Below are 27,133 nucleotides of genomic sequence, written 5' to 3'. Positions count from 1 at the left end.
CTTCTCTGCCAAAACAGCCCAATATATGTATAAAACACACCCATAACCACTTCAGCCCTCCAAATCCCTATATAATACCAATATGACAGCCCTACATCTGCCATAAATTTGTAGCATACATGCATCCACAAACATATGTCAATCTTCTCCCTGGGGACTCTTAAACCTTGTGCAACTGTTGACTGAGATATAGTGGCATAACCAGATGGTCCACTAGAAATTTCCATGGAGGTAAACCATGAAATCAACTGGTCTACACTTGGGTAAGCAAGGGTAAGGACCCCATACTCTGAATTTCCCAAATGTGCGTAAGGTGGAGGCTGCAAGCAGAATACCTTATCCCTTGAGTTCCCTAAAGGAAAGCCTGGTGGCTACTCTGAAAGGTGAGAAGGATCGAAGCTTGCACGCGAGCTATGGCGGGAGAGCAAGAGCAAGAAAAGAGAGAGACAAGAAATGGGAACTCCAACCATCACAATGTGTGACTGGGCCTTCCTTTATTCAAATTGTCACTAAAAAAATAAAGAATAAAGTGACGTGACAGGCGCCCGCCACCTGCAGTGTGCAGTGGCAGGTACTGTCAGTGTAGTAATACACGGGGCGGCACGGCGAAGGCGCCTTTACCCCCAACAACCTCCCACTTAAAGGCGAATCTGCCCTAGTGAGAGAGAAAAGAAAAAAGAAAAGACAGTACAAATGTACATAGGTACAAGGGATGAGGAAAGGCGACATCTCATCCAACGCCCATCAACCTCCTGAGGAAGGCAAAGCGCTCAGTAGTGAGGCTCTTCGTGAGTAGATCTGCAGGATTCTCATCAGTGGAGATCTTGACAAGGTCAACAGACTTGTCCTCCACGACACCACATATGAAGTGATACCTCACCTCAATGTGTTTCATCTTCGCATGGAAGACCGGATTCTTAGCCAACTGAATGGCACTCATAGAATCCGAATGCAGTGTAGGTGTAGCATCAATCCCAAGGTCAGCAACTAGACGGCCTAACCATATGGCCTCCTTGCAAGCCTCAGTGGCTGCAACATACTCAACCTCAGTGGTAGACAAAGCCGTACACTTCTGAACCCTGGACATCCAAGAGACAGCCCCTCCAGCATAGGTGAATACATAGCCAGAAGTGGACTTCCTACTATCTGCATATCCTGCATAATCGGAGTCAGTGTACCCCACGACCCCTGTATCCTGGCTGCCATAGCAAATACACATATCTGTTGTGCCCTTCAGGTACCTCATGATACCCTTCACGGCATCCCAATGTCTGCTGCCAGGTGTAGCCATATAGCGTGCCACAACACCAACTGCATGCGCAATATCTGGACGAGTGGCTATCATGGCATACATCAAACTGCCCACGGCTGAAGCATAAGGGATCTTGGCCATCTCGGCCCTCTGCTCATCTGTCTGCGAACAATCGTCCTGTGATATCTTCACATAAGAAGGTAATGGACAGCCAATAGGCTTTACGTCCTGCATGCGGAAGCGCTCAAGGACTTTATGAATGTACTCCCGCTGTGAGAGATACAAAAGCCCCTGATGCCTATCGCGCTTAATGCGCATCCCAAGTATATGTGAGGCTTGTCCCAAATCCTTCATCTCAAAGCTCTTCTTCAGCTGAGATTTAAGAGCATCTAGCTCATCATGAGCTTTTCCTGCTATCAGCATATCATCAACATAGAGTACCAAGATAAGCAAACTGCCATCACGGGCTTTCTTCGTGTAAAGACACGGATCCATAGCACTCCTGCTATAGCCCTGTGACTGCATAAAGGCATCAAACTTATGATACCATTCCCTAGGTGCCTGCTTCAAGCCATACAAGCTCTTCTTCAACTTGCACACTAGGTGCTCCCTGCCAGGCTCTGCAAAGCCCTTAGGCTGATCCATATAGATCTCATCATGCAAGTCCCCATGTAGAAAAGCCGTCTTGACATCCATTTGATATAGATCTAAGTCAAGCTGTGCAACCAAAGCCAAGACTAAGCGCAGGGTGGTCATCTTAACCATAGGAGAGAAGACCTCATCAAAGTCCACACCATGTTCCTGCTTAAAACCCTTTGCTACCAATCTAGCCTTGTATGCCGGCTTGGGGTGTCCAGGGGTACTTTTCAGCTTGTACATCCACTTGCATGGTAAAGCCTTCTTGCCCTTAGGCAAGGCAACCAAATCCCAAGTCTCATTCTTATGCAGGGAGTCTATCTCAGACTGCATAGCCCTCTCCCAGGAGTGACTATCACCCCTGCGCATAGCCTCATCATAAGTGAAAGGCTCTCCTGCATCTGTAACCAAAACATAATGCATAGAGGGCTGAAATCTGTCAGGTGGACGTCTGTCTCTAGCAGACCGTCTCACCGCAGGCTCTGCTGCCTGTCTAACTGCCTGTCCAACACCCTGGCCCTGTGGAGGAACTACTGCAGGCTGTACTACTGGCTGTGCTGGAGCTCTAGGCTCCTCCTGAAAGATCACTCTGCGGATCTCAACCACCTTCTCAGGCTGCCTGTGCATCTTGTCTTCATGGAAGACGACATCATGGCTGCGTACTATTTTCCGCGCCTGCGGATCCCATAGGCAATAGCCCATCTCTCCTGACTCACCATAGCTAAGAAATATGCATTTAATGCTCTTTGGATCCAATTTACTCCTCTTGTCCTTGGGCACATGGCAGAATGCCTCACATCCAAAGACACGGAGATGCGCATAAGAGGGTGGCTTACCAGCCCAAACTTCCTCTGCAACCTGGAAATCCAATCCACTGGAAGGCGATCGGTTTATGATATGCACTGCCGTACTAACTGCCTCAGCCCAAAAACTCTGGGGTAGGCCTGCATGGCTAAGCATAGAGCGCACACACTCCTGAATAGTCCTGTTCATGCGCTCAGCCAAACCATTCTAGGGTGGGGTGTAAGGGGCGGTCAACTGACGCTTAATACCCCTATCATCACAAAACTGCTCAAAAGCATGTGAGACATATTCTCCCCCATTTTCAATCCTAAGGCATTTCAGCCTAGACCCAGTCTGGTTCTCAACAAGAGCAAGCCATCTCTGAAAAACTGCCAAGACATCAGACTTCTGCTTTATGGGATAAGCCCCCACTTTCCTAGAAAAATCATCAATGAAGGTAACGAAGTACTTCGCGCCACCCATAGACATGCAAGGCATAGGCCCACAAACATCGGAATGCACCAATGCCAAGGGCTCACTCATGCGTGGCCTACCCGATTTCTTATGCGTAGACCTATTTTGCTTACCATAAAGACAATGATCACACGAGTCAAAACATGCATAATCCAAAGGCGGAAGATACTGCAAACCAGATAACATTTTCATTCTCTTTAAAGACATATGCCCCAAACGGGCATGCCAAAGTGATATATGTGGGATAGAGCCCACTGCCAAAACATGATCTACAGAAGACCCAGATACAACAAGAGGATAGAGGCTGCCAGCCTTGGAGCCTCTAGCAAGCACAAGTCTGCCTTTGGTGATCTTCCAGGCAAAATCCCCAAAACAGACATGAAACCCTGCATCATCCAACTGTCCTACAGACATAAGACTGCGCGTAAGCGCAGATACATGACGTACATCCCTTAGCAAAAAGGAACTGCCAGTGGAAAACTGCAACTGAATATCTCCACAGCCCACAATATCAAGAGACCTGTCATCTCCAAGTCTGACTGATCCAGATACAGTACGGTAAGAGTGAAACCACTCACGGTAAGGCGTCACATGGAAGGACGCACCTGAATCCAATAACCAGCACTGTGCATACATACTAGGTGTCTCAGTCAAGTGTGAAGCATCAAAAGAACTAGCTGCAAGTATAAACTCATCACCACCATCGGACTCCTCAGTCTGCGTGACATTAATTTCCTCAATCTTAACGCTGGACTTCGCAGGTACTATGCTGCGATCAGAGGACTTCTCCTACACTTTATCTTTCCCCTTATCCTTACGCTTCTCATTGCGCAACTCATGACACTGTGGTCTAATATGGCCCTTTTTCCCACAATGATGACAAGTGACATTTGCATTGCGCCCACGCGACTTACTACGCGACTTGCCACGAGATTTAGATCGACCCTTCTGCGAGTCACGACCACGGCTATTACCACGATCATTCCTGTCATTCCTGCCTCTAACTGTCAAAGCATGACTACCACGAGAGGCATCCAAGTTTTTGCGATTCACCTCTTCCTGAAGAAGAGCATTCTCAACATCTGCCAATTTTAGAGTAGCACTAGAGGCACAAAGAGCAGTACGGAAAACATCCCATGACTCATTCAGAGTCCCAAGCAAGAAAAGAGGAGTTACTTCCTCTCCAAAGGTGATATTCTACAAAGTCAGGTTCTTCAGTATAGCATGGAACTGGCTCAAGTGAGCAGACATAGTCGCATTATCCTTCATGCACAGATCCATAAGCTGCTTCAACCAGTACATCTGACTCGCCGGACTTTTCTTATCATAAAGATTCTTGATCTTATTCCATAGATTCCATGCACTCTGTGCTTCCTCAAATACATTATAATGTACCTGTTCAGTGAGAGACAATACAATCGTGGACTTGCATAGCTTATCAAGTTCAAGCCAGTCGTCATTGTCCATAGTTTCAGGCTGCTCCCCACTCAACTGAAGTGGCTTAATCTGAGATTTCTGCACCAAGACCTGCCAAATTTGACTCTTCCAATAAGAGTAGTTGGTACCATCCAACTTTGTAATGTTAAAGATGGCACTATCATGCGAAGATGACGCAATTATGCAGGCTGGAAATGCCCAAACAGTCCAAAACTGCTTGTTGTTTTACTGCAGAAACTGCCCAAAAATGACCAAAAGGGGGTCCAAAGGGTGAGCAAAGTGTGCCAAAAGTTGCTGCCCACTTAGTACAGGTGCGGTACACCAAATCAGGATATTTCAGCATGAAAAGTACACCTCAATCCACCAATAACTGCTTGCTGTAATAAATTGCAGGTATGCAGTCTAGAGAGCAAACTATCCCAAAATAGGATCCAATGTCAAGCAAACAATGCTAGGTCCAAAGCCGGCATGAAACGGACATAAGCAAGGCCAATGACAGTGAAAAGAACATGAGCTCAACACCGAAGCATGTCAAAATAACATCTGCCAGTGAAAGGCACACTACACCCCCAGACACTCTAGGCAAAGTGTTCCTGTAACTGCCAAAACCTGACACAAATAGGTGTCTGCTCAAAGAGAAAGATCCAAATATGAGACTCAGCTCATAAGCATCCTGTGAACCAAGAGTACATTAATGCATATCCATAAAGATCGGAGTATGATCCCAAAGTCTCAATGCGTATGTAGCTGCTCAAGACATAAACTGCTCCAAATACATGTAAGTGCTCCAATAGCATGCAACTGTCAAAGGTCAAGCAAGCATGTAAAATACTCCCACTGGCACAAAAGGCGTACAAAGCGAGCTCAGAAGCTCAAACAACCCAAGAGAAAGCACCAGTGATAAGTGACCCTGTCAATGCATCAAGCGTATCCAAGAGAGCATGACATACATGAAGCACCGGTCGTATTAACCATGAAGCAATACATAAGCCCAAATAAGCTCTCGGTCAACTCAATAACATCCAAATAGCAACCAAGATCAGTGATCAAGTAAGCCGGGAATGCTTAAATACATCCAAATCCAAGCTCCAAATGTCAGTATGGCATACACAAACCAAATAACATATGTCACGAACCAAAGCATGTAATGCAAAAGCCTAACTGTCAAGCAGAGACATGAGGCATAGGCGGTCCACGAGCATGCCAAGTCGGTCCAAATGCCAGTGAAGACGGAGCTAATGCGAAGCTCAAAAGCATCCCATAATCTCATACATATGCTCCAAGCCGTCCCCAAATGTCAGAGACATCATGCCAAAGCTCAAAGCATACATCCGGTATCGGTAGGTAAGTGCCAAAGCCTGTAAAGTACCTTCAGCCCACTGTTATTCCAGCATGTATTTACTGTTCTAAACAGTAGATTTCAGCCCCGAATTCAAGCCAAAATCATGGTTAAACCAAATGCATACATCGCCAATACATCCGGGTAGGAAGTAGACCGCATACGGGCATCAAATAAGGTAACCGCAGTAGAGTATAAGCATCAAATGCCAACGCCAAGTGTGGCTGCCCTATTTCCAGCACTGTATAACAGTAAATAACAGTCCCAAATCAGCCAATATTTCAAGCCAAAATCATGGCATAATCATGTGCATACATTCCCAAGGCACTAGGCATCATGTAGACTGCATACGGGCATCAAATAGCACAACCGGAATGGAGTATAAGCAACAAATGCTAATGCCAATGGTGCTGCCCTGTTTTCAGCCTGTTATGACAGTTTATGACAGTCCCAAATCTGAAGAAATCAGCCCCGAATGATCAAGACCAATGCCCAAAGCTTGAATGACATCAAACATGAAGTCTATAGCCCTCTTGATTAAGGTAGAGAGCAAGAAGCAATGGCCAAGTGTGGAGCTGAAGTAGATGAGTGCTCACAGCCTGGAAAAAAATGATGCAATCTGCCCTGTTGGTGCTGAACTTACTGCTGCTCCACATGGGCTGAAAAGGGGGTAATGGGGGGCTCAAGAAGGGCCTATCAAAGGCCTATGACAAGCCTCTTTGAGCCTTCATAGGTGTAAGGCACAATATGAGGGGAATAAGCTTCAAGGGTTTGAAGCCATGGCTGCCCTTGCTATTTGCAACCTGTAGACTGAAATAAAACCCCGAAAGAATGATCAAATACCTCAGTATCAATGCCTTGAAGGTGCCTCAATAGACTGGGAAGGTGCTTGGGAAGCCGGGGAGTGATGGGAGCTCAGGGAGATCGGATATGGCTGCTGGGATGGAGATCCAATGCGTGAAGTGAGTCGATGCGAAGGTCGGGAAGCACCGAGTCGAGCTCGAGCAAGAGAATGCCAAGCTCTGATACCAGTTGAAAGGTGAGAAGGATCGAAGCTTGCACGCGAGCTATGGCGGGAGAGCAAGAGCAAGAAAAGAGAGAGACAAGAAATGGGAACTCCAACTGTCACAATGTGTGACCGGGCCTTCCTTTATTCAAACTGTCACTAAAAGAATAAAGAATAAAGTGACGTGACGGGCGCCCGCCACCTGCAGTATGCAGTGGCGAGTATTGTCAGTGTAGTAATACACGGGGCGGCACGGCGGAGGCGCCTTTACCCCCAACATACTCCACATAGACTTCCTCCTCCAAATAACCATTCAAGAAGGCACTCTTGACATCCATCTAATATATCGGCCAACCATGGTGAGCGGCTAGCGCGAGAAGCAACCGGAAAGATGTCAACCACGCAGTAGGAGCAAAGGTCTCTTCATAATCAATGCCATGCCTCTGTCGAAACCCTTGCATAACAAGGCGAGCCTTGTACTTATCTAAAGTCCCATCATCTTTTAGCTTGGTCCTAAAAATCCACTTTGTCCCGATAACTTTCTTGCGGCTTGGACAATCCACCAATGTCCAAGTCTCATTTCGGTCAATACTCTCTAGCTCCTTCTCTATGGCCTCTCACCATTGAGAGTGCTGAAGAGCCTCCTGCCATATATCCGGCTCAAAATGTGCTATGTAATCAGCTATAAACATCGACACAAATGAAGCCTGAGGAGCAAACGGAGTAGATTGTCTAGGTCCTCCAGAGTAGAATCCGGTGGTACGATCCTCCAATCCTGCATGGTCTGCTAGTACTAGCGAGGTAACAGATCTCGCGGAGGGGGCTTGGGAGATGAAGAATCTGCAGGAATGTCAAGAGCAGGAAGTAGACCAGGCTCAGCAGGCACGATCTTCGATGATGTGGAAGGAGGAATAGGATCAGAATCCTGTGCAAAGGATTGCACGATATCCCTTTTGTCAAAAACAACGTCCCTCCTAATGATCACCTTGTTTGTCCAAGGATCGAACAAACGATAGGCTTTCGCTTCAGAGGAATACTCAACAAAAATAAGGAGATCAGCTCGAAGAGTGAGCTTTTCTATCTTATCATTAGGCGTGTGTATGTAGATACGACACCCAAAGACTCTGAAGTGGAAAATGATAGGCCGAGAGTCAAAAAATGCCTCATACAGGGTCTTTTGAAGAAGAGCCACAATCGGGCACCGGTTAAGGATGTACACCGAAGTGTTAACAGCCTTGACCACCCAAAGGCGCTCAGGAAGATCTGCTGTGAATAGCATAGAGCGTGTCATTCTCATGATTGTCCAGTTCCTACGCTCTACGACTCCATTCTGAGAGGGGACGTCAGTAGAGGTGAGCTGGTGAGAGATGCCATGCTTCAATAGAAACTTGGAAAACTCGTAGGAGATAAACTCACCACTGCTATCACTCCTCATGCAACAACACGACATCCAATCTGGTTATGAACCAGCAGCACCCAAGCAGAAAAATATGTGAAAGCATCTGACTTATGCTTGAGGAAGTACACCCACATGTATCTAGAATGATCATCCACTATCAAAAAGAAATATAGCGTGCCATTCAAGGCGGCAATGGATGTCAGCCCACAAAGATTAACATGAATCAATCTAAGAGACTCCTCAGCATGATGTGTGGACTGCTGAGGGAATGAGGTACGGTGCTGCTTTCCAAGCTGACAAGCTTTACAGACATCGCGAGCTAGTTTTAAACGGGAAAGGCCCTCAACCAATTAATGGCGGGATAACTCAAAAAGAGAGTCATAACCAATATGCCCTAAGCAAAAGTGCCAAAGATGCTCATTGTTCATAGGGTCCCGAGATGTGGCTAATGCTTGGAAGCTATGGAACACGGAGCCCTCGGCTGTCGGCTTCGTCAGAAAGTGTCATGTGGTAAAGGCCATAAGGCTGTGCCTCACCGCGAGCAATAACTAAACCAGTCTGAGAGTCAAGGATCTCAACTCACTGTAAAGAAAACTGCTCACCCCAACTGACAAAGCTGCTGAACAGATAACAAGTTCACCCCAAGCTGGGAGACATGATATACATTGTCCAGCGAAGCCAAATCCGACCCTTATCAGTGGCAAAACTGACGCACCTTGAGCCTGAATCTTGACGGAGGAGTTGTTTCCTACACGGACCCACCCGATTATAGGGGCTCGAGTACAGAAAATGTCTTCTATAAGAGTCATATGATGTATAGCTCCACTATCCACAATCCAAACAGGAGATGAAGTGCTTGGTTGTGCCGAGTGGGCCTTTGCGGTAACCTCGTCAAGAGGCAACTCACAGATGTGGACGAGACTCGCATCTGATGTCTCTATGGAGACGATGTGTGCCTCTACAGACTAATCAAACAATCCCTCTAGAGTTGAGAATGTTGTCGACTGAGATAGCCGAGTGGTGGCAGTATGAGTCTGACCTTTAAACTGTCCCTTGCCATCACCCTGCCTCCCCCGTTGGGATTTGCCAAACTGAGGAGCAAGGGTCTGAGACTTAGATTTGGGTGCTATACCTCTAGCCTTTGATCAACACTCGTCGTCAAAATGACTAACCTTTTGACAATGTTGACAATACCTATTCTTTTTAGGTACATTCTGCCACCCTTGTTTGAGTTGTGACTGGGAGTTTCTTTGTGATTCCCCGAATTGATTTTGTTTTCGATTTTGAGTGGAGGTTTGATTTTGTTTGCCCTCCCCTTATTGCCCCTTCTAAAAATGAGCAACAAGATCTCCCTCTGAGAAATAATTCATATAAAATTAATTGAACAACTGTGTGTAACGCAACAGTGACACTCAAATTCATAGAAAGTAGGCATGGTAGACTTTGAAACTATACCTTCCACAAAATTGAAGTATTTCCTAGGAAGTTTGTTCAGAAACAATATGACTTGATCATCAGAGGACTTGGGAGTCCCCGTAGTAGAGAATTCGGTAAGAAGTCACTGATACTCAGTTAATTTGACTTTCAATTCATCCCGATCAATGATTTAAAAGAGTTGGAGCTGATGGTCAAGATTTATGCAACAAGTCCTATCCCAAGCCGCATAGTGGTCAATCAAGTGTGCCCATCATTCTGACGCTAAGTCAAAATGCTAAAGCTAAGAATGAAACTTAGGCAATAAGCCCTACAACAGCTCGACAATAGCGAAGGCATTCCTAGCCTTCCATGAGCACACAACCTCGTATGGAACAAGTGTAGGATCGGGTTGTGGTTCCAACCCATGCACAAGATCCCATAGGTTTTGAGAGTCAAGGACATGTCTCATCAAGTTCGACCAAGTGATAAAGTTTGACCCGTTAAAACGAGTCTTATCATTGAAAGCATGCTTGGCAAAAGATGAGCCGGAACCATGAGATGTCACGAAAGTGGGATAAGATGGAGGTGGAGGGTAAGATGGTGGTGGTGGGTGTGTCTGAGGTATGAGAGATCGTAGGGAGTCTTACTAGATTGCACATCTAAAAGGCGCAGTGTCGAGGTTTTTGGCAGGGAGAGCCTTTGAGTACAGGCGACTTTGGCAGAGCTCTGGACCTCCATCATCCACTCCCTCCACGGCTGATGGGACCAGGGGAAGGGCGAGTCTTGAGCTCGTCAGGAGCTCCGTTTTCATTTCATGCGCATGTAGGGCAGCCAGGACCTGTTTTTCACGATGCAAGTGGGTAGCCCCAATTGGCGATATAGCCCCTCTCCATGGCTTCCTGCCCCCATCCCCCCTAGACCGCCCTAAGAGACTTGTATACTTGATATATCTGTAACCTTGCATCAGCTCTAGCTAGTCTATTGAGCATGAGCACCTCATTGTATTCAGGTTCTTCTGAAGTAACATAATTAGCCACACTTTATTTGCAAAAAAAAAAACATTACCGTACTTGTTGCAATAGTACTCCTCAAAGTCCTCCTCTGTCATGCTAGTGAAATCTGGAATAGGAGTAGAAAAAGAAGGTGAAGGTAAAAGTGGAATGTCGTCCTCCTCACTGAGTCCATAATGTCGTCTCAGGGCCTCCAGTGATGGAGAAGCCTAATAGAACATCATAGGAACTGGAGAAAAAGGTGTCTGGGACATTGTGATTCGGTTACGAGTCATATTGTATGCCTCACACAAAGACTAGCTCTCCACAATATCTACACGATACTCTTTACAAGAGCACCGACTTTGATACCATGTGAAGAAAACTGCTAGGGTTTGCACTCAGAAAACACAGAGTGTACAACCACGACAAAAACACAAAGAGAGACACAAACACAAAGCAAAACTCAAACCCTAAACGCACAACTCAAAACTCAAACACAAAAACTCAAACACAAACAGAAGCTTCAAATGAGGGGGGTTTATCTTCACCTAGTGAGGGGAAGTCCTCTATCCCAAACATGTGCATTGCAGGTACCACAGGCTACTCAATCTTCTCCACAGTAGAATGAGCTTATCACCATTTCTCGATGGTATCGGCACCTTATATAGGAATCCATTGTTTCCTACTTTCCTACTACCCCATTAGGCCCACATAGATCAACTAGATTGCATGCCCAGTGGGATAGTTTACTTTGTGTGGACCATTCTCTTATGTCACACATTCTTCAAGATCGTGAAGCTCCTACAATTGATGAGGTTCTTGCATTAGATATTTGGTGTCACGCTATGCAAGAGGAGCTTGATTTTATGGAACATAACCAGACTTGGGAGTTGGTTCTGCATCCACAGAAGCAGAAGGTGATTGGTGTAAAGTGGATCTATAAGACCAAGTGCCTTGCTAATGGATCCTTGGACAAGCATAAGGCAAGGCTTATTGTCAAGGGATTTGCATAGAAGGAAAGGTTGGAATACTCAAAGACTTTTGCACCTACAACCTAGATATATACTAGCAGCCCATCACCGCTGGCCGATCTTTCAAATGGACATAAAATCTACCTTTTTGAACAACATCCTAGAGGAGGAGATTTATGTCTCATAGTCTCCTGGTTTTCTTGTGCAAGGGAAGAAGGACCATGTTTACAAGTTGCAAAAGGCTCTCTATGGCTTCCATTGATCAAATCATGTGCCTAACCTTTATTATAAGATTGACAGTGATAGGTGTGTGCTCATCATCTCATATGTGGATGACTTGATCATCACAAGAAGTGACTCACAAGAGGTTGATTGGACTCGAGAGATCTTAAGACAGGAGTTCAATATGACAGATCTAGGGATCCTGCACTTGTTCCTTGGCTTGGAGATCTATCAAATGGCACAAGGCGTCTTCATATCCCAACACAAGTACATCTCCAAGTTACTTTTGGAATTTGGTATGACCCGGTGTCAGCCTATTTCTTGCCCAATGGGCTTTTGGCTATCGAAGATCCCCTCCCAAATGCTACCTATTATAGGTGCCTTGGTAGTTCATTGATCTGGCTTATTTACACTCGGCCGAACATTTCCTTCGTGGTAGCATTGCTATCTTCTTTTATGAAGAATCCTACATGGGCTCACTAGAGAGCCAATTTGCACATTTTGCATTATTTACCAAGGACTCAATCCTACGAGATCGTGTACGCAAAGAGGAACCACTCTTTAGCAATCTATTGTGGTGATTTCGTCTATGGAGGTGGAGTACTGTGCTCTTTGTTCTATAGCTATGAAGGCAATTTGGCTCTGCCAAATGGCAGTGAAGATTGGCTTTCCACAAACAAGACCCACTTAGCTATGCGTAGATAAGCAAAGTGCCTTAGCTCTAGTAAAGAACCTCGTGTTTCATGCTCACATGAAGCACATAGAGATTCAATATCATTATGTACAGGAGTAGATCGTGGATTCCAAATTAGCGGTGGCCTACTGTCCCAAAGTACGCAATGCAACGGATCTTTTCACAAAGCCTTTACCTAAGGCTTATATGCTTCATCACATGAGACTATTGGATCTTTAAACACTTCTAGGATCTGAGAGGGGATGTTAGACTCTCTTATTTAGTCTGTCACTTTGTCATCTCTTGGTTGTGAGTCCTAGTCAAAGTTTAACGGGGACATTGGAGCTCTAACTGTGTCTTCATTCATATTATTGTGCATTTCAGTGTTTGTCAAGCATTTCATAGCCTTTGCTGCCTTGCCAGATGTTGTCCAACGCCCAAATTACTGCGATTTTCCCCGACACCTACCACATCATCATTTTCATTGCATTAAATGCAACCGTACTGCATTTACTGCAATCAGCCAGTTTTTGCTTTTCTGCTATTTATAGCAATTGTCAAGGTTGGGTAGATCATTGTCTTTTGTCTTCTACAAGTACTCCAACAGTTTGCAACACTCTTCTCTGTCTCCGTCGAGGACTACAGGCTGCATGCTCTCTATCTCTGTCATTGTCACCATCACTGTCACAAGTGCTGTCATCATTTTTCAACCTGATCTGGTGCCCTCATTGATACTATGGGTTGTGTGTAGGGACTGATTAGTCCTCACTATATTCAACTTTCCTTCATTATTGAGTGCAAATTTCTTTTCTCTTCCTACTGTCTTTTCTCTTCTCTTTCTCTCTCCATGTTTGTGATTCTCTTCTGTTGTGTTTGGCTTTGCCAAATGTTGGCAAAGATTGGCTTTCCACAGACAAGACCCATTCAAATTGCACATGGATAGCTAGAGTGCCTTGGCTCTGGCAAAGAACCCCGTGCTTCATGCTCGCACGAAGCATATAGAGGTTCAACATCATTATGTACAAGACCTGATTGTGGATTTTGAATCAGTGGTGGCATACATCACAGCGGACAATGGAGCGGATCTCTTCACCAGCCTCTGCCCAAGGCTTCTATGCTTCATCACATGAGACTATTGGGTCTTCAAACACTCCTAGGATATGAGAGGGGGTGTTAGCTTGCCTTATTTAGTCTATCTATCTATCATCTCCTAGTTGTGAGCCCTAGTCAAAATCTGAGAGGGACATTGGAGCTTTGTCTATGTCTTCATTCATTTTATTATACATTTCAGTGTTTATCAAACATTTCACAGCCTGTGCTGCTGTGCCAGATGTTGTCTAGCCCACAGACTACTGTGATTTTTCTGAGGACCTGCCACATCAATATTTTTGTTGTACTGCATTTATCACAGTCGGCCAGATTTGGCAGGTCAGCCAGATCAGCAATGGTCCAGTTTTCTGCTTTTCTGTTATTTATAGTGGTTGTTAGGGCTGGGCAGATCATTGTCTTCTATCCTGCAGGTGCTTTGACAGTTTGCAGCAGTCTTCTCTGTGTCCCTCAAGGACTCCAGGCTGCACATGCTTCGTCTCCGTCACCGGCATCACCGTCTCCATCACCATCATAGCTGCTGTAATCATTTTTCAGTCTGATCCGGTGCTCTCACCAATGCCTTGGACTGCATGCAGGGACTGATCAGTCCTCATTGTATTCAGCTTTCCTTCATTGTTCAGTGCATATTTCTCTTCTCTTCCTGCTGTCTTTTCTCTTCTCTTTTTCTTTCCCTGTTCATGATTCTCTTCTATTGCACACTCTCACTGCTCTAACTAGCCTCAGTCAAGCTAACAAGGCAAAATCTGGAAATACTGGAAAAGTAGAGTCATCATGACCCCACATTCAAAGAAGAGGGATGCCCCACTAGTGACAAAGTAGGAAATCCATTCATAAAGTGCTGCATCCTTCTATTGGCATAAGCACTCCATAATGAGCTCAGGGCACACCACATCTAGCTAGAAATCCCACTTTTTTGCTGAATGAAAGGCTTGATTGCTGGGCATAGAGTTTGGGCATCTTCAGAATAGTTTCTCTTCCTCCAACACATCTCATGGTAGTGGGTGGTAATTGAAAACAAGAGGTCCAAACACCCTAGAAACAACCTCATTAACATTGAGTGATTGCTCATGAACATCTAGGATCTAGGTTGAAGGATCATTTTCATTCATGTTCCACATCTGCAATTTCTTCTTAAGAACAGCAATCTCAACTCAGTTTTTGCTTGCACGTGGCTTGCAAGTACAGTCCATAGTTGCCAGGAGCTTCGGAAATGGGGAAATGGAAACGCATCTCAGAGTAGCGAATCAGAGTTTCAGCCTCGGTCCAAAACAGTGAAAGGGGGAAATGGGAACTCACAAAATATAAATATAAGTATGTGAGAGTATGTGTGAGTGTCTGAGTGTAGTTGTAGTATATGGTAGAAGCTACTACTTTAGCCTTTACATAACTAGATGCTTACATTGCCAAGCGTACCCATTACAATCACTATTTTGTAGCTATTGGTTGCTAGCTAGCTGCAAGAGTTAAGAGTTAGTACAACCTTCATAGTTACACAAATCTTATGAGCGACTCCATGCATCCTCTCATTATAGATGGCTTTAACAAGAGAAACGAGCATGCAAACACGTGTAATAAAAGTAGAATAGATGGCTTTAATGAGATAAACAAGCATGCAAACACATGTAATAAATGTAGAATTTGAATGCCATAAATGCAAGTTGAAACTAATACACATTTCCTGTCAGCCAAAAGTGGAAACATAGGTGGGTAAAGTTCAAGCCCCTTCTCTTTTCCAACAGCCCCTGAGAAACCCTTTTTTTTCCCCCAGTCCATCCCAAAAAAAACGAACCCAAAACGTTTTGACCATTTTGGCATTTTCCATTTCACGTAACTATGTACCCAAAGCCTGTTCTTTTGTAAAGATGACCAAAAGTGAGAACCTATCGCCTTTAATCCTGTGATAGTGCTAGTTTGGAGTAGTGTTCCTATACAAGTTGATACCTTCACCTTCCATTGTTTAAGAGGCTATAAACTACAGTACTAACAGGATAACCATAATCTGCACAAAAAGGCCTGGAAGCCTTATCTAGAAGCAAATTCACATCACCAACATATGGAAGCAGCCCACAAGCCACACTTACAAGTGAATTGGGCAACACATCTCCAACAGTTTGGACCAATCAGTACACAAAAAAGACCCACTGACAGAATGACTCCAAGCCAGGATGCGACATAGCCAAGAAAATATTTTGAGATATAAATAGTAACAAAAGCTTGAAAAAGATGTTGAGAAAGTGTGGTAAAGCTGGAGAGTATACGACCTTCCAAACTAAGATTTTGTGAAGTGGATAGATATCCAAACAAATGGATTCATAGCTCATTATAATAGATGACCCATAATGCTTTCAAAATTGGGATGCTGAATAGACACAGGTGTTAACAGGGGCCCTTTCTTGGTTGCTGAAGTAAGCTGTGCAAGTTGAAGGAGTGAAGTGATGCTGCCTACAGAGGGCCCTCCAATGTGAGCAGAAATGTAAGATGAAACTCAAGGAAAGGACCAGTTAAAAGATGACAGGAAAGGAAAACTGCCAAGGGGTAAGACAGAGAGAGGTGAGGAGTGAGGTGTGACTGGAAGGGATGGTGAGTCTAAGGTCTGGGTTGGTGGTAGTGATGATGGCAAGTGCAAGTAAGTGGTGTAAGAGATGATTAAGATGATCATGGTAATTGTGATGGAGAAGGCACAACAAAAGAAGCAAAAGAACTTTACAAAACACTCATCAACTGTTATAGGTAGCTGGCACAAACCACCTGCTTTTTTCATAAAATCATTATGCTCCAATACAGGCCAGAAAACCTGGCAAACCTTGTTTTTTTAATGTTTATGCTCTAAAACAGCAAAGCACATGGATACTCATGCTGGGCAGTGAGATAGCAGGATTGTATACTACTTCAAGACAGATGTGGTTTATCCTTTGTTCTTCAGTTTCAAGTGAATGGTACAATTACTCCCTCTAAGACCGAAAGGCATGAGAAGACTATGCCAAGAATTAACTGCTTGCCTTCTGTAACATTATGTATCACCTTATTGTTGGAAGTAGCCAGTTGATACAAAGCATACAAGCAACTCCTTACCAAACGTTGTGACCTTGTGGTTGCAACGACTACTTTTGTATCATTCAAGCTTCTGTCTATTGCAGCACCATCCCTTGAGCTATTATGTCTGCTAAACAACACGTGCTAATTTTGTCAATATGGACTAGCATTAAATAAAATACAGTGACTCATCAGAGGCTCACTTCTCTTTATAACTCTGGTCTCAAGTATCCTATCACAAATCTCACTAAAGAATCGACATGATAAGTTAAAAATTGTCAGTCAAACTCCAATCACCAATGGTCGCAACATCACATCTCATGACTGTCAGGCATATATAGTTTGTAAAAGAACCAGTACAAAGTCTCCACAGCCTACACAGTTTCCATGGATCTTACAAACACTATTTACTAGATTTCAGAATATGAGATTACAAACAGCCTATCTCAGAGAAACCAAAAAACGAAAAGCTTACAAACTGCCTCCACCAGGCTCAATATCTCAAGAAGACATTCTCAAGAACTGCCCTGACCCCTCCATTAGAGCAACAAGTCAACCATATAGCCAAATTTAAGCCTGATAAATGTAAAGACGTCTCTAGTCTTCGAAATTCAGGACCATGAAAAGTGTCACATTTATATTCCTAAATTAAATTTCAGTATGGCCATCATCGATGAGCCGGATGAGGATGAGAGTGAAGAGGGGAATGTATTTCAGGTAGAAGCAAACCCTATGGTTGAAGAAATTCATGACGAATATGAAGGAAATAATGATGAATTTTATGATATTGTGGGCAGTTTTCCTTTTGTTCCGGATGGTTCTTTATGTGCAATTTCTCATGATGCATGAACCGGATTATTGATAGATGTCTTGAAATTTATTACTGGGTATCTCCACATTTTAGAGGACATTTGGGTTGGTTTAACAATCTTGATTAATTTTGAACATTAATTTTAGCCCTTCTGACCCTGTCCAAAATTAAATGTGCACATCCATAATTAAATTGGCTAGGCCACTTGCAACCTGGAGTGGTCGCCAACATCTGTTGACCCTTAGATTGGCATTAATTAATTAATTAATGTTGGTACCTAGTGTCACCTCACTAACACTTATTGACCAAACAATTATCCTAGGGTCAAAACTGACACCAACTGACCACCAAAACCCAATTTGCATAACTTATCACAACTTTTGCCTTTGACACCCAGTGCATCCTCAGGATGCTTAGCCTATTACCATGAAATAACTGCCATGTACATCACATGTGCTAGACAACCTTGCATATTTGATTAAGATTCCATTTCATATAACATTACAAAAGCAACTCATTAAAATGGGAAAGGTGCTCAAGCTCCCCAAAACATCCACAATAGATCCAAGTTTTCATGGCTAAAATTCAAAACCTTGGGAGCATTTTTGCAGCAGCATGGACTCTATCACAAGGACGTGAAATTTTGAGATGCTTTAATCTTGTTGATAACATTTGATTAAGTTACTAATCAAATGTGCAAGGTTGTCTAGTAATGTGATACACATGGTAGTTATTTCATGGTAATGGACCAAGGACCCCGAGGATGCAAAGGGTGTCAAAGGCAAAAGTTGTGACAAGTTATGCTAGCTAGGCTTTGGTGGTCAATTGGTGTCAATTTTAACCCTGGGACAATTGTTTGGCCACTAAGTGTCAATGGTGACACTAGGGATTAGCATTAATTAATTAATTAATGCCTGTCTAAGGGTCAACAGAGGTTGGGGACCACTCCATGTTGCAAATGGCCTAGCCAATTTAATCATGGATGGGCACATTTGATTTTGACGCATGATTACATTGGGCCGTCCTTCTAAACCTACCCAAAATTAAATGTGTCCATCCATGATTAAATTGGCTAGGCCATTTGCAATATGGAGTAGTCTCCAACCTCTGTCAACCCTTAGACTAGCATTAATTAATTAATTAATGCTAATCCTTGATATCACCACTAACACTTAGTGGCCAAACAACTGTCCTAGGGTCAAAATTGACACCAACTGACCACCAAAGCCCACAGCTGGCATAACTTGTCACAACTTTTGCCTTTGACACCCACTGCATCCTCGAGGTCCTTGGCCCATTACCATGAAATAACTACCATGTGCATCACATTGCTAGACAACCTTGCACATTTGACTAGTAACTTAATCAAATGTTATCAGCAAGATTAAAGCATCTCAAAATTTCACATCCCCATGACAGACTCCCCAACAAGCTAAAGCATAATCTTGATAGGTCAGCCTAGAACTAGTAAAACCTCTAATGTTTTGTGCCTTACAATGGTGTACTACATCTTTCTGCAGCATTTTTGTCCTCCCGTACATCTTTATTTTCTTCTCTAAGAAGAGAAAAGTTCATAAAAACTACACCTCAATGAAAATCATATGTCAACTCCTTAGCTATCTACACCAAGAAGTTGTAAAGTAAAAGACTAACAAAATAACCAATCAGATGGGCCATAATACAAATCATGTGAGAGCCTCCTATATGAGAGAAAGCACCAGCCTGCCAAGTGCAATCAAAAATCCTCTTGCCTCCTACTGATGATACTAGCCACAGGATGATGACAGCCAGGAAGCGAGTGATGACCAGCTAGTACAGTCCTCTGGAGGATAGTGATGGCAAATTGGTGTGGAACAGGCTGATGTCCAAGTGCAGCTGCTAAGTCATGTGAAGGCAGCAGACAATGTAGGCTGGCAGTGGAGTAAATGCAGTATAGGCAGCAAGCAATGATGGTTACAACAAGGCAGCAACAATCATGGCAGCAGGATGTTACTCCAAGCAATGGAAGTAGCAGCACAAGATGGGACTAAAGCTGGTGGGTACATCTCTAAGGTACCGTTTGAGCCAAGCTCACTTGGAAGGTCCATTTCAGGCCAATAACCTGTCTGTGAGGAGATCTCAAGAAGCGGCAAATGCATGCAGAAACAATAATACCTCATGCTGATAGCTGGGGTCCCTATAATGATCGTGGAAACTATGTCATCCCTCAATCATGGCAAGTCGTTTCAAAATCACTTTGCCTCATCTTTCCTGGAACACAAAGAGGTGGAGTAGGGGAAGATGATATCAGGGGCAGCTCATGGGTTGCACCTAGTCTAGGGATGTGAGAAAAGAGAGCTTATTCAGAGCATAGAATGTACAAACAACATGACTAACCCATGTATGCTCAAAAGAAAGGAATGAAGCCATAGAATAGGTGAACAAGCTAGATACAATGAATGGATGCTCAAGAAGCAGAAGTGGTGCGCAGATCGGTCGCAGATAGCTCACGTGGTGAATCCCGGAAGGTCCCCAAGAACAAAGTACTCTACTTTTTAGCACAAAAACCCATGTAAAAGCAAGCACGACAAGAGGCAAGAGACAAATTGGGTTCAATCTCCCCCATGCCTTGTGTGAGCGCTTCACAAAGCATGTATTTTATGTATATTTCCAATCTTCATGCTCAATAATAGCCCAATTACAAAAGTATGACAAGCTTTTAGCTTTTGAGTTTGCTTTCTACAAAAATAGTAAAATAAAGCTAATGGACGGTGCCCATAGTGTCTGGCACGCCCAATCTCAATGTCCAAATAGAAATAACATATCCAGGCGCATAAGCGCATACAAAATAATAATAAATAATCAATGTCTCAATAGACATAACAAAATATAGGCGTGGCGCCTATCAAAATCTAGTCCAAGAGTCGAAAACCCGCTAGACTCCAATGCTTTCCTCCGCCACTGCTGCTATCTCTACACATCAACTGAAGCATTTACAATCGTTAGTAAAATAATACAATTAAACCGACAAAAGTGAATACCTAGCAGTCTTCAGCTACATAAATAAATCAACTGGTTAGAAATAAATCCTAACCTTAATTTATTACGAGTACGCACTCTAAACTCATAAACGTTTATTAATTTAATATGCATTTTGCGGAATCACCCGCTATGGAATCACCCATGTACACACTAAATTAATGAAACGCCCGAAAAGGACAGGCGTCCCCATCAACTTCTCGCACAAAGAATCATCTTTGTGTATGAGCCCCGGTCATCTAAGTTTACGGAATCCACCGTAAAACCTCACGGAATCCACCGTGGAATATGCCTCCTGGCATCATACCCCCGGGGTGGGATAGCAATTGACCTCAATTGCTATTAGCTCAATGTGGAGCTAACAGAGTGGGGAAAGCATTTAAGTCTCTAGCGTATATCCATTGTGCTTCCTCTACAGGATGGTTCTTTGTGCGAGAAGTTGATGGGGACGCCTGTCCTTTTCGGGCGTTTCATTAATTTAGTGTGTACATGGATGATTCCATAGCGGGTGATTCCGCAAAATGCATATTAAATTAATAAACGTTTATGAGTTTAGAGTGCGCACTCGTAATAAATTAAGGTTAGGATTTATTTCTAACCAATTGATTTATTTATGTAGCTGAAGACTGCTAGGTATTCACTTTTGTCGGTTTAATTGTATTATTTTACTAACGATTGTGAATGCTTCAGTTGATGTGTAGAGATAGCAGCAGTGGCGGAGGAAAGCATTGGAGTCTAGCGGGTTTTCGACTCTTGGACTAGATTTTGATAGGCGCCACGCCTATATTTTGTTATGTCTATTGAGACATTGATTATTTATTATTATTTTGTATGCGCTTATGCGCCTGGATATGTTATTTCTATTTGGACATTGAGATTGGGCGTGCCAGACACTATGGGCGCCGTCCATTAGCTTTATTTTACTATTTTTGTAGAAAGCAAACTCAAAAGCTAAAAGCTTGTCATACTTTTGTAATTGGGCTATTATTGAGCATGAAGATTGGAAATATACATAAAATACATGCTTTGTGAAGCGCTCACACAAGGCATGGGGGAGATTGAATCCAATTTGCCTCTTGCCTCTTGTCGTGCTTGCTTTTACATGGGTTTTTGTGCTAAAAAGTAGAGTACTTTGTTCTTGGGGACCTTCCGGGATTCACCACGTGAGCTATCTGCGATCGATCTGCGCACCAAGAAGGGCCAGCTGCAATGTAGCCAAAGTAGAAGTGAAGGATTGCCACTTAGAATCCAAGGTTGTGGTGTGCTGAAGGTATCATAGATGATATCAGAAATCAGGTGAGTGTGCCATACTTGAGAACCGGTCACTTGTCAATGTCGAAACTGTGAGGGAAATGTGTTTAGAATGCCACCAGCTGTGCAACAGTGGAGGACAGAAAACACAGCAGTTGGATTTGATGATGATGGTGTGGCAGGCTGAAACAACAGCATTCCACAGCAGCAGCAGCAGCTGCTGCAGCGTGGCCTCCCAGGATAGCAGCAATGATGGCATGGAAGCATCATGGGCAGTCTGGCATTGTCTAGAGCAGTCAATCAGCAGCCACACCTGTGTTTGGCCACAGGGCACCAGCATGGAAAGTAGGTGTTAAGCAAGTAAAGTGAAGGCCTAAATTAATCTCAGTTTTCTGGCATAGTTGAACTCTTAAAACAGCCCCAAAAGAAACTTTTAAAAGACAAATATATTTGAAAATTTTGGTAGGAGAATGGCTCAAAAAGTGGCAGTCATGGGCTGGCCACTTCAATCCCTCTTTCCAGCCTTCATCCCCACCGTCTGGGTTAGTCTTCCATCACCACCAACCTCGCCTTATCAGCTGCATTTTGATTCAGCCTGCCTCAGTCCCAACCTGCCCTTCATCAAAGACATTCTTCACCCTGAAGCTGCTGTCTAGCTGGTCATCATCCAAGTTGTTCTTGTTAAGGACCTGTGCTGCTGATTCAAGGCCTGTCACACCTCTGTTTGCTGGTCTAGACCCTGCTGCAGCTGCCTGAAGGTAACAAGCTGCTGTTCACTGTTGGCTCCAGTCCCCCAGGAGAATGTGCACTGCTGCATTTTCACCTTGGGAGGACTGCTGGTATCTGAGATGATTCATCTGCCATGTCACCATCCAGGCCAGTCACAACTGCATTTTCAGTATTCACTGTCCACAGCCACACAGCTGGGCAGCATCTTTCTCGCATCACATAGGTGGACTACTGCTGCTACTGCAATTGGGACCCAAAACACTCTAGGAGTTGTTTCTGGTCTCTCTGACTCCATCAGCTCATGACGAGCCTGATCCTAAAGGCTACTGGCCTTTTATACATTCTTCTCATTTCCGTAAACCCTTCTTCTCTTAAGCATTAATCAGATTGTGTTATTTTGTGGAGTCGTACATTGTTTGCCCTAACATTTCCTTACATAGCATCAAAGCTGGGAGAGTTTGCATAACACCCAAGCCTTGATTCAGAACGCTTGGCATTCAAGAACACATCAAACACCTTCAGATATCTCATCCTTCTTCACCAAAACACTCCCCATCAGAACCTTTTCCACTGATCCTATTTCTCCATCCTTACAAGCTTTGAGGGAATGGTATCCATAGTCAACCTACATGGCATAAGAGAAGGACGACCCTGTAAGGGGCTTCTACCTTGTATCCCAAGAAGAATACATGGAAGTTCTGAGATGGAGACATGAGAGACACCTAGAAGAAGCAAGTCAGTGGCATTCTTCCACACATAGTTCTCCTCAATATATTCCAACATCTTTGTCCTAGCCAGCACGACAGTCGAGGCTACCAGCTTCAGGAGACACCAACTTGAGCATGTCAAGTTATCTTATGTCTTCATATCCAACATAGTCAGTGTCGAGTATGCATGGTTAATATTCTACTACTCCTTTGTACTCCTACTGATGTGCAGGTTTCAAGCATAAGTGTACCACAGAAACTTGGCCTCACATCAGTATGCGAATCTGGGTAGAGCAGGTTCTAGAGATAGAAAGACGAGTAAATCCTCAAATTGCAAGTGTCTTCTAATGAGTTTGCTTTAGGTGCACCACCTCACATTCAAAATCCACCCATTTGACCCTCTTCTTTCATCATTTTTTTTTCCACTATCCCTATTCACCATCCTTCCTTTCATCAATCATCTACACACTTGCAGGTCTCTTTCCCTTTAGACACACAATCCATAGGTGCAAAACCTATCTTTCAATTGGGTGCTTCAAGTACAATAATGGTGGAAAATCCCTTTCACACTTTGCATCCCAAGGAGCTCAAACACAAGGGCTTCTAGCTCATGCATATCAATCCCCTAATCTCTCAAAGGTGGCCACACAATTTAGTAACATGTCTATTCCTACGTGGCCCATCTTCTTCTTTTCAAGCAATTCACAATTCATTCTTGTTCTGAACATAATCTTGGAGTATCTATGTTGAGCACCTTGACACCACAAAAGTACTTAGCCGACCATATGTTTCATCTTCTACTTATCCTCCACCTCATTTCTCATCCCACTATATTGCCATGCCCAAGAATACATTTAGTAATAAGACTCATTTCAATGGGTCAATCTATATGATGTAGTGTGACCTTATATGGTATGCGTTGGATTGGCAGGATTTATGGGACCTTGTTCAAGGACATGAACCCTAGCCTAATCCTCAATGGTTGTCATATGAGGTTATCTACTCCTGGAATAACCACAATGCCACAACAGCAGTTGAGTTGATGCAGGATCTTATGCCCGAATTTCATTCCCAAGTTCAACACTTTGACCTTGCATATGATCATTTGGGTTTGCTTGATCAACAATCATGTGGCTTAGAATAAACCTCAACCATGACCTCCAAGAGGTTAAGATCACTGAAGCGGACAATTTGAAAGTCAGGTTGGCAGAGTATCAGCAATTACTTGCTGAGATGGCCACAACTGACCCTCAAAGTCAAATGAAAATTAAGTCACCTTATTGCTAAACAAAAAGCATCCAAAGTACTCCAACTTCATGTAGCAGATCATATTATCACATTCTAGTTACCCGCCATGTATCAATTCAAGTGTCAACTCTTGTGTTTGGTGAGTTTGTTTAAGCAAGTACACAAAAAGACCTCTTCTACTTCAAAGGGGGTAAGGGTTCCCACCTCATACACGGGGATGTCAAAGAGTGGACAGAACATTAAGTCTAACAAGACAAGTGATGAACAAAGTAATCCTCCATCTAATCTAAAGCGAGGATGGCAAAATATCCCAAAGAACATAGGCTTTTGCACCCCTGCCAAAAGGCAGGCTGCTTTGACAATGAGTGTCATTCCAAGGCCAAGGGCAATCATGCATTGTACTCCTACGACTTTGACCCACCAAGATAGGGCAATCATGCATTGTACTCAAGGGGGGGTTGCTCCCACACCTATGGGCATCCCTTCAGCCACCCGTTCTTGACTCCAAAAGTGTTGTCTGATTGGTCTGCCATGTTAGCAGTTATCTCTTGGGCTGGCAAGGTAGGCCGGACAGGCAGGCAGGGCAGTGTGGGCAGCTTCCATCCATCGTGGTTAGTTCCATGCTAGGCAGGGCACCTGGATGGGCACATGGGCAGGCAGGCAGGGTCATCGGGCAATAGAGAGGTGGGCTGAGGTGGGCAGCATCTGCTGGTCGAGACCAGGGCAGGTCAGCTGCCACGTGGCAGTCTGTGCAACCTACCCCAGTCAGCTCCTTTTTGCAAGCTGATCTACACTATTTCTGCCCCATTTTCAGCCTCCACTAAGTAGGTGCACAATAGATCTCTATAGAAAGTAATTTGGAACCCAAAAAAAACTCATTTTTAGCTTCAAGCTGTTATAAGTTGAAAAGAGCACAAGTAGCTTACAAAACTAACAGTAAAAGGCTACCCAACCACACAAGCATTGTGTTTGGATGAGGCTAGCCAATGATGACACTTCACACCATAAGGGTTCCATACAGGAAGCTATGCAGCTGAGGCAAGCACTAGTTTCACGGAAAGATTTAGTGAGTGCCCGAGCCCTCATAGCAGTATCTTAATTCAGTTCCAGAAAAAGGAAAATTCAATGACACGGTTCTAAATGTTACATGTGCTAAGTGAGGTAGCAGAAGGGCGCTCACCAACAATCCATAAAGAAAAAAAATTTGTCAAAACTCTTCTAATACTGATTAACAATGCCCTTTTTTCTGGAAATACTCATATGTTGCTCGTAATGTGCCACATAACAGAATAGTGATCCATTGAGCTGGCTTATACCTATTTAGAACTCTGTTCACCAAGACTTTGTGCCAAATAATCTTAGTGCAAAGAGGATTATTTTTAACAAGAGTTCTTTTACATTCTTTTCTTTCTAAGAAAGAGACCCTGATTATTAATGTAGTGACGGATTTCAAAGCATCCATTGGGATCATACCCACACACTAAAAGAATTTGCTGTTTGTTGCTTCATAATATAATCCAAATCTAAACATATATTATTACAAGCAAAAACAAGAGAACCATCTGCAAAAATGGAAGAGCTAACTGAATCCTGATTTCTTAAATTAGGAACTTGAGTAAGCTATGCATATCAACCTTTTAAAATCAGCTTGCATAGAGCTCCTGCGTGACAGAAGACCATTAGTATTTCCTTCCATTGCTTGATTTGTTACTGCCAGGTTCAAAGAGGTATTATTCTGCTAGAAAAGCAATCAAACACTTTCAGGTCAGAGTCTGCAGTTCACAGTTTTAAACCTCCACAATAATGGTCGGCTTGAACCATCTAACAGAACTTCTATAAATTAATTAACGAAAGAGACAGACACCTGCAATGTCATATTCTGAACATGTTTGCTAGCATGCTTTTTAGATCGTTGATTGTGGTCTTTTTCAAAGCTGACCACAAACTTCTTAAGCAGTGTTGTTCCTGGGAAACGCATCAAATTCATCTGCATAGTTTCACTTCTTTCAGTATTATTGAGATATCCAAAATTGAACTTGCCCCTCCAAGTCTTCAACAACTGAGGCACTGCAGGAAGAATTAACTTTGTGATTCCTAGGTTCTCCAGCAACTGTATAACACACCACAAAGAACAGGGAGTGCTTGTTACAGATTTCTAGAAAGGGCAAAAGACCAAATATGTAGCAATAAGGGAATACATGCTCCTATTCAATGCACCAAAAAAGCAACCTTTTCAATCACGTTCATTAGACATCGACACATTCCTTGCCGCCGGCGAAGCAACCGAGTACCTATGAGTGGCATTTCAGCAAGCTTTGATCCATGAACCCTGGCCAGAATGGTAAGTCTATCAGCTCACTATTTAAGCAGTTCACAGTCAATGCTAGATGTGTTTCTCATTGTTAGACTATAAGGACTGGCCAGAAATATTGGTGTTCAGCCAAGAACACTAGTAAAATGTAGGTAGATAAGTCAAGCTAATAATATCATCCTAAAACCTGAGTGTTGCTACAGAGATTACTTCAGCTCCATCCAGTAGAATCAAAGTATAGAATCCATGGCAATTCAAACGAGTCACCTTCGACCTGCAACATCATTGCAAACGTAACAAATAAGTATCTGACTC

General features: G+C 43.6%; 1 protein-coding gene across 9 annotated transcripts in view; it reads right to left on the bottom strand.

The window, feature by feature from the left end:
* Window positions 1-27,133, bottom strand: part of LOC148017374 (uncharacterized) — a 114,048-nt gene that overhangs the window by 83,430 nt on the left and 3,485 nt on the right. For 8 of the 9 annotated variants that reach the window (XR_015687919.1, XR_015687921.1, XR_015687920.1 and 5 more), the window contains 5 exons: window positions 27,006-27,092; window positions 26,737-26,836; window positions 26,372-26,617; window positions 26,142-26,245; window positions 16,783-16,870 (listed from right to left, as the gene is read on the bottom strand). Coding sequence is in view for 3 of the 9 variants with exons in the window: in XM_087663271.1 (XP_087519397.1) it covers window positions 16,783-16,870; window positions 26,142-26,245; window positions 26,372-26,617; window positions 26,737-26,836; window positions 27,006-27,092 (625 nt within the window). In the remaining 6 variants the exon portion in view is untranslated. The remainder of the gene's footprint in view (window positions 1-16,782; window positions 16,871-26,141; window positions 26,246-26,371; window positions 26,618-26,736; window positions 26,837-27,005; window positions 27,093-27,133) is intronic. The other variant, XR_015687922.1, reaches the window with a different exon arrangement.

Source organism: Lygodium microphyllum, chromosome 22 (genome assembly GCF_053477565.2).
Source record: "Lygodium microphyllum isolate KBCC chromosome 22, Lygodium_microphyllum_v1.1.10, whole genome shotgun sequence".
Taxonomy (NCBI): domain Eukaryota; kingdom Viridiplantae; phylum Streptophyta; class Polypodiopsida; order Schizaeales; family Lygodiaceae; genus Lygodium; species Lygodium microphyllum.
This window is presented reverse-complemented; position numbering and strand designations above follow the sequence as displayed.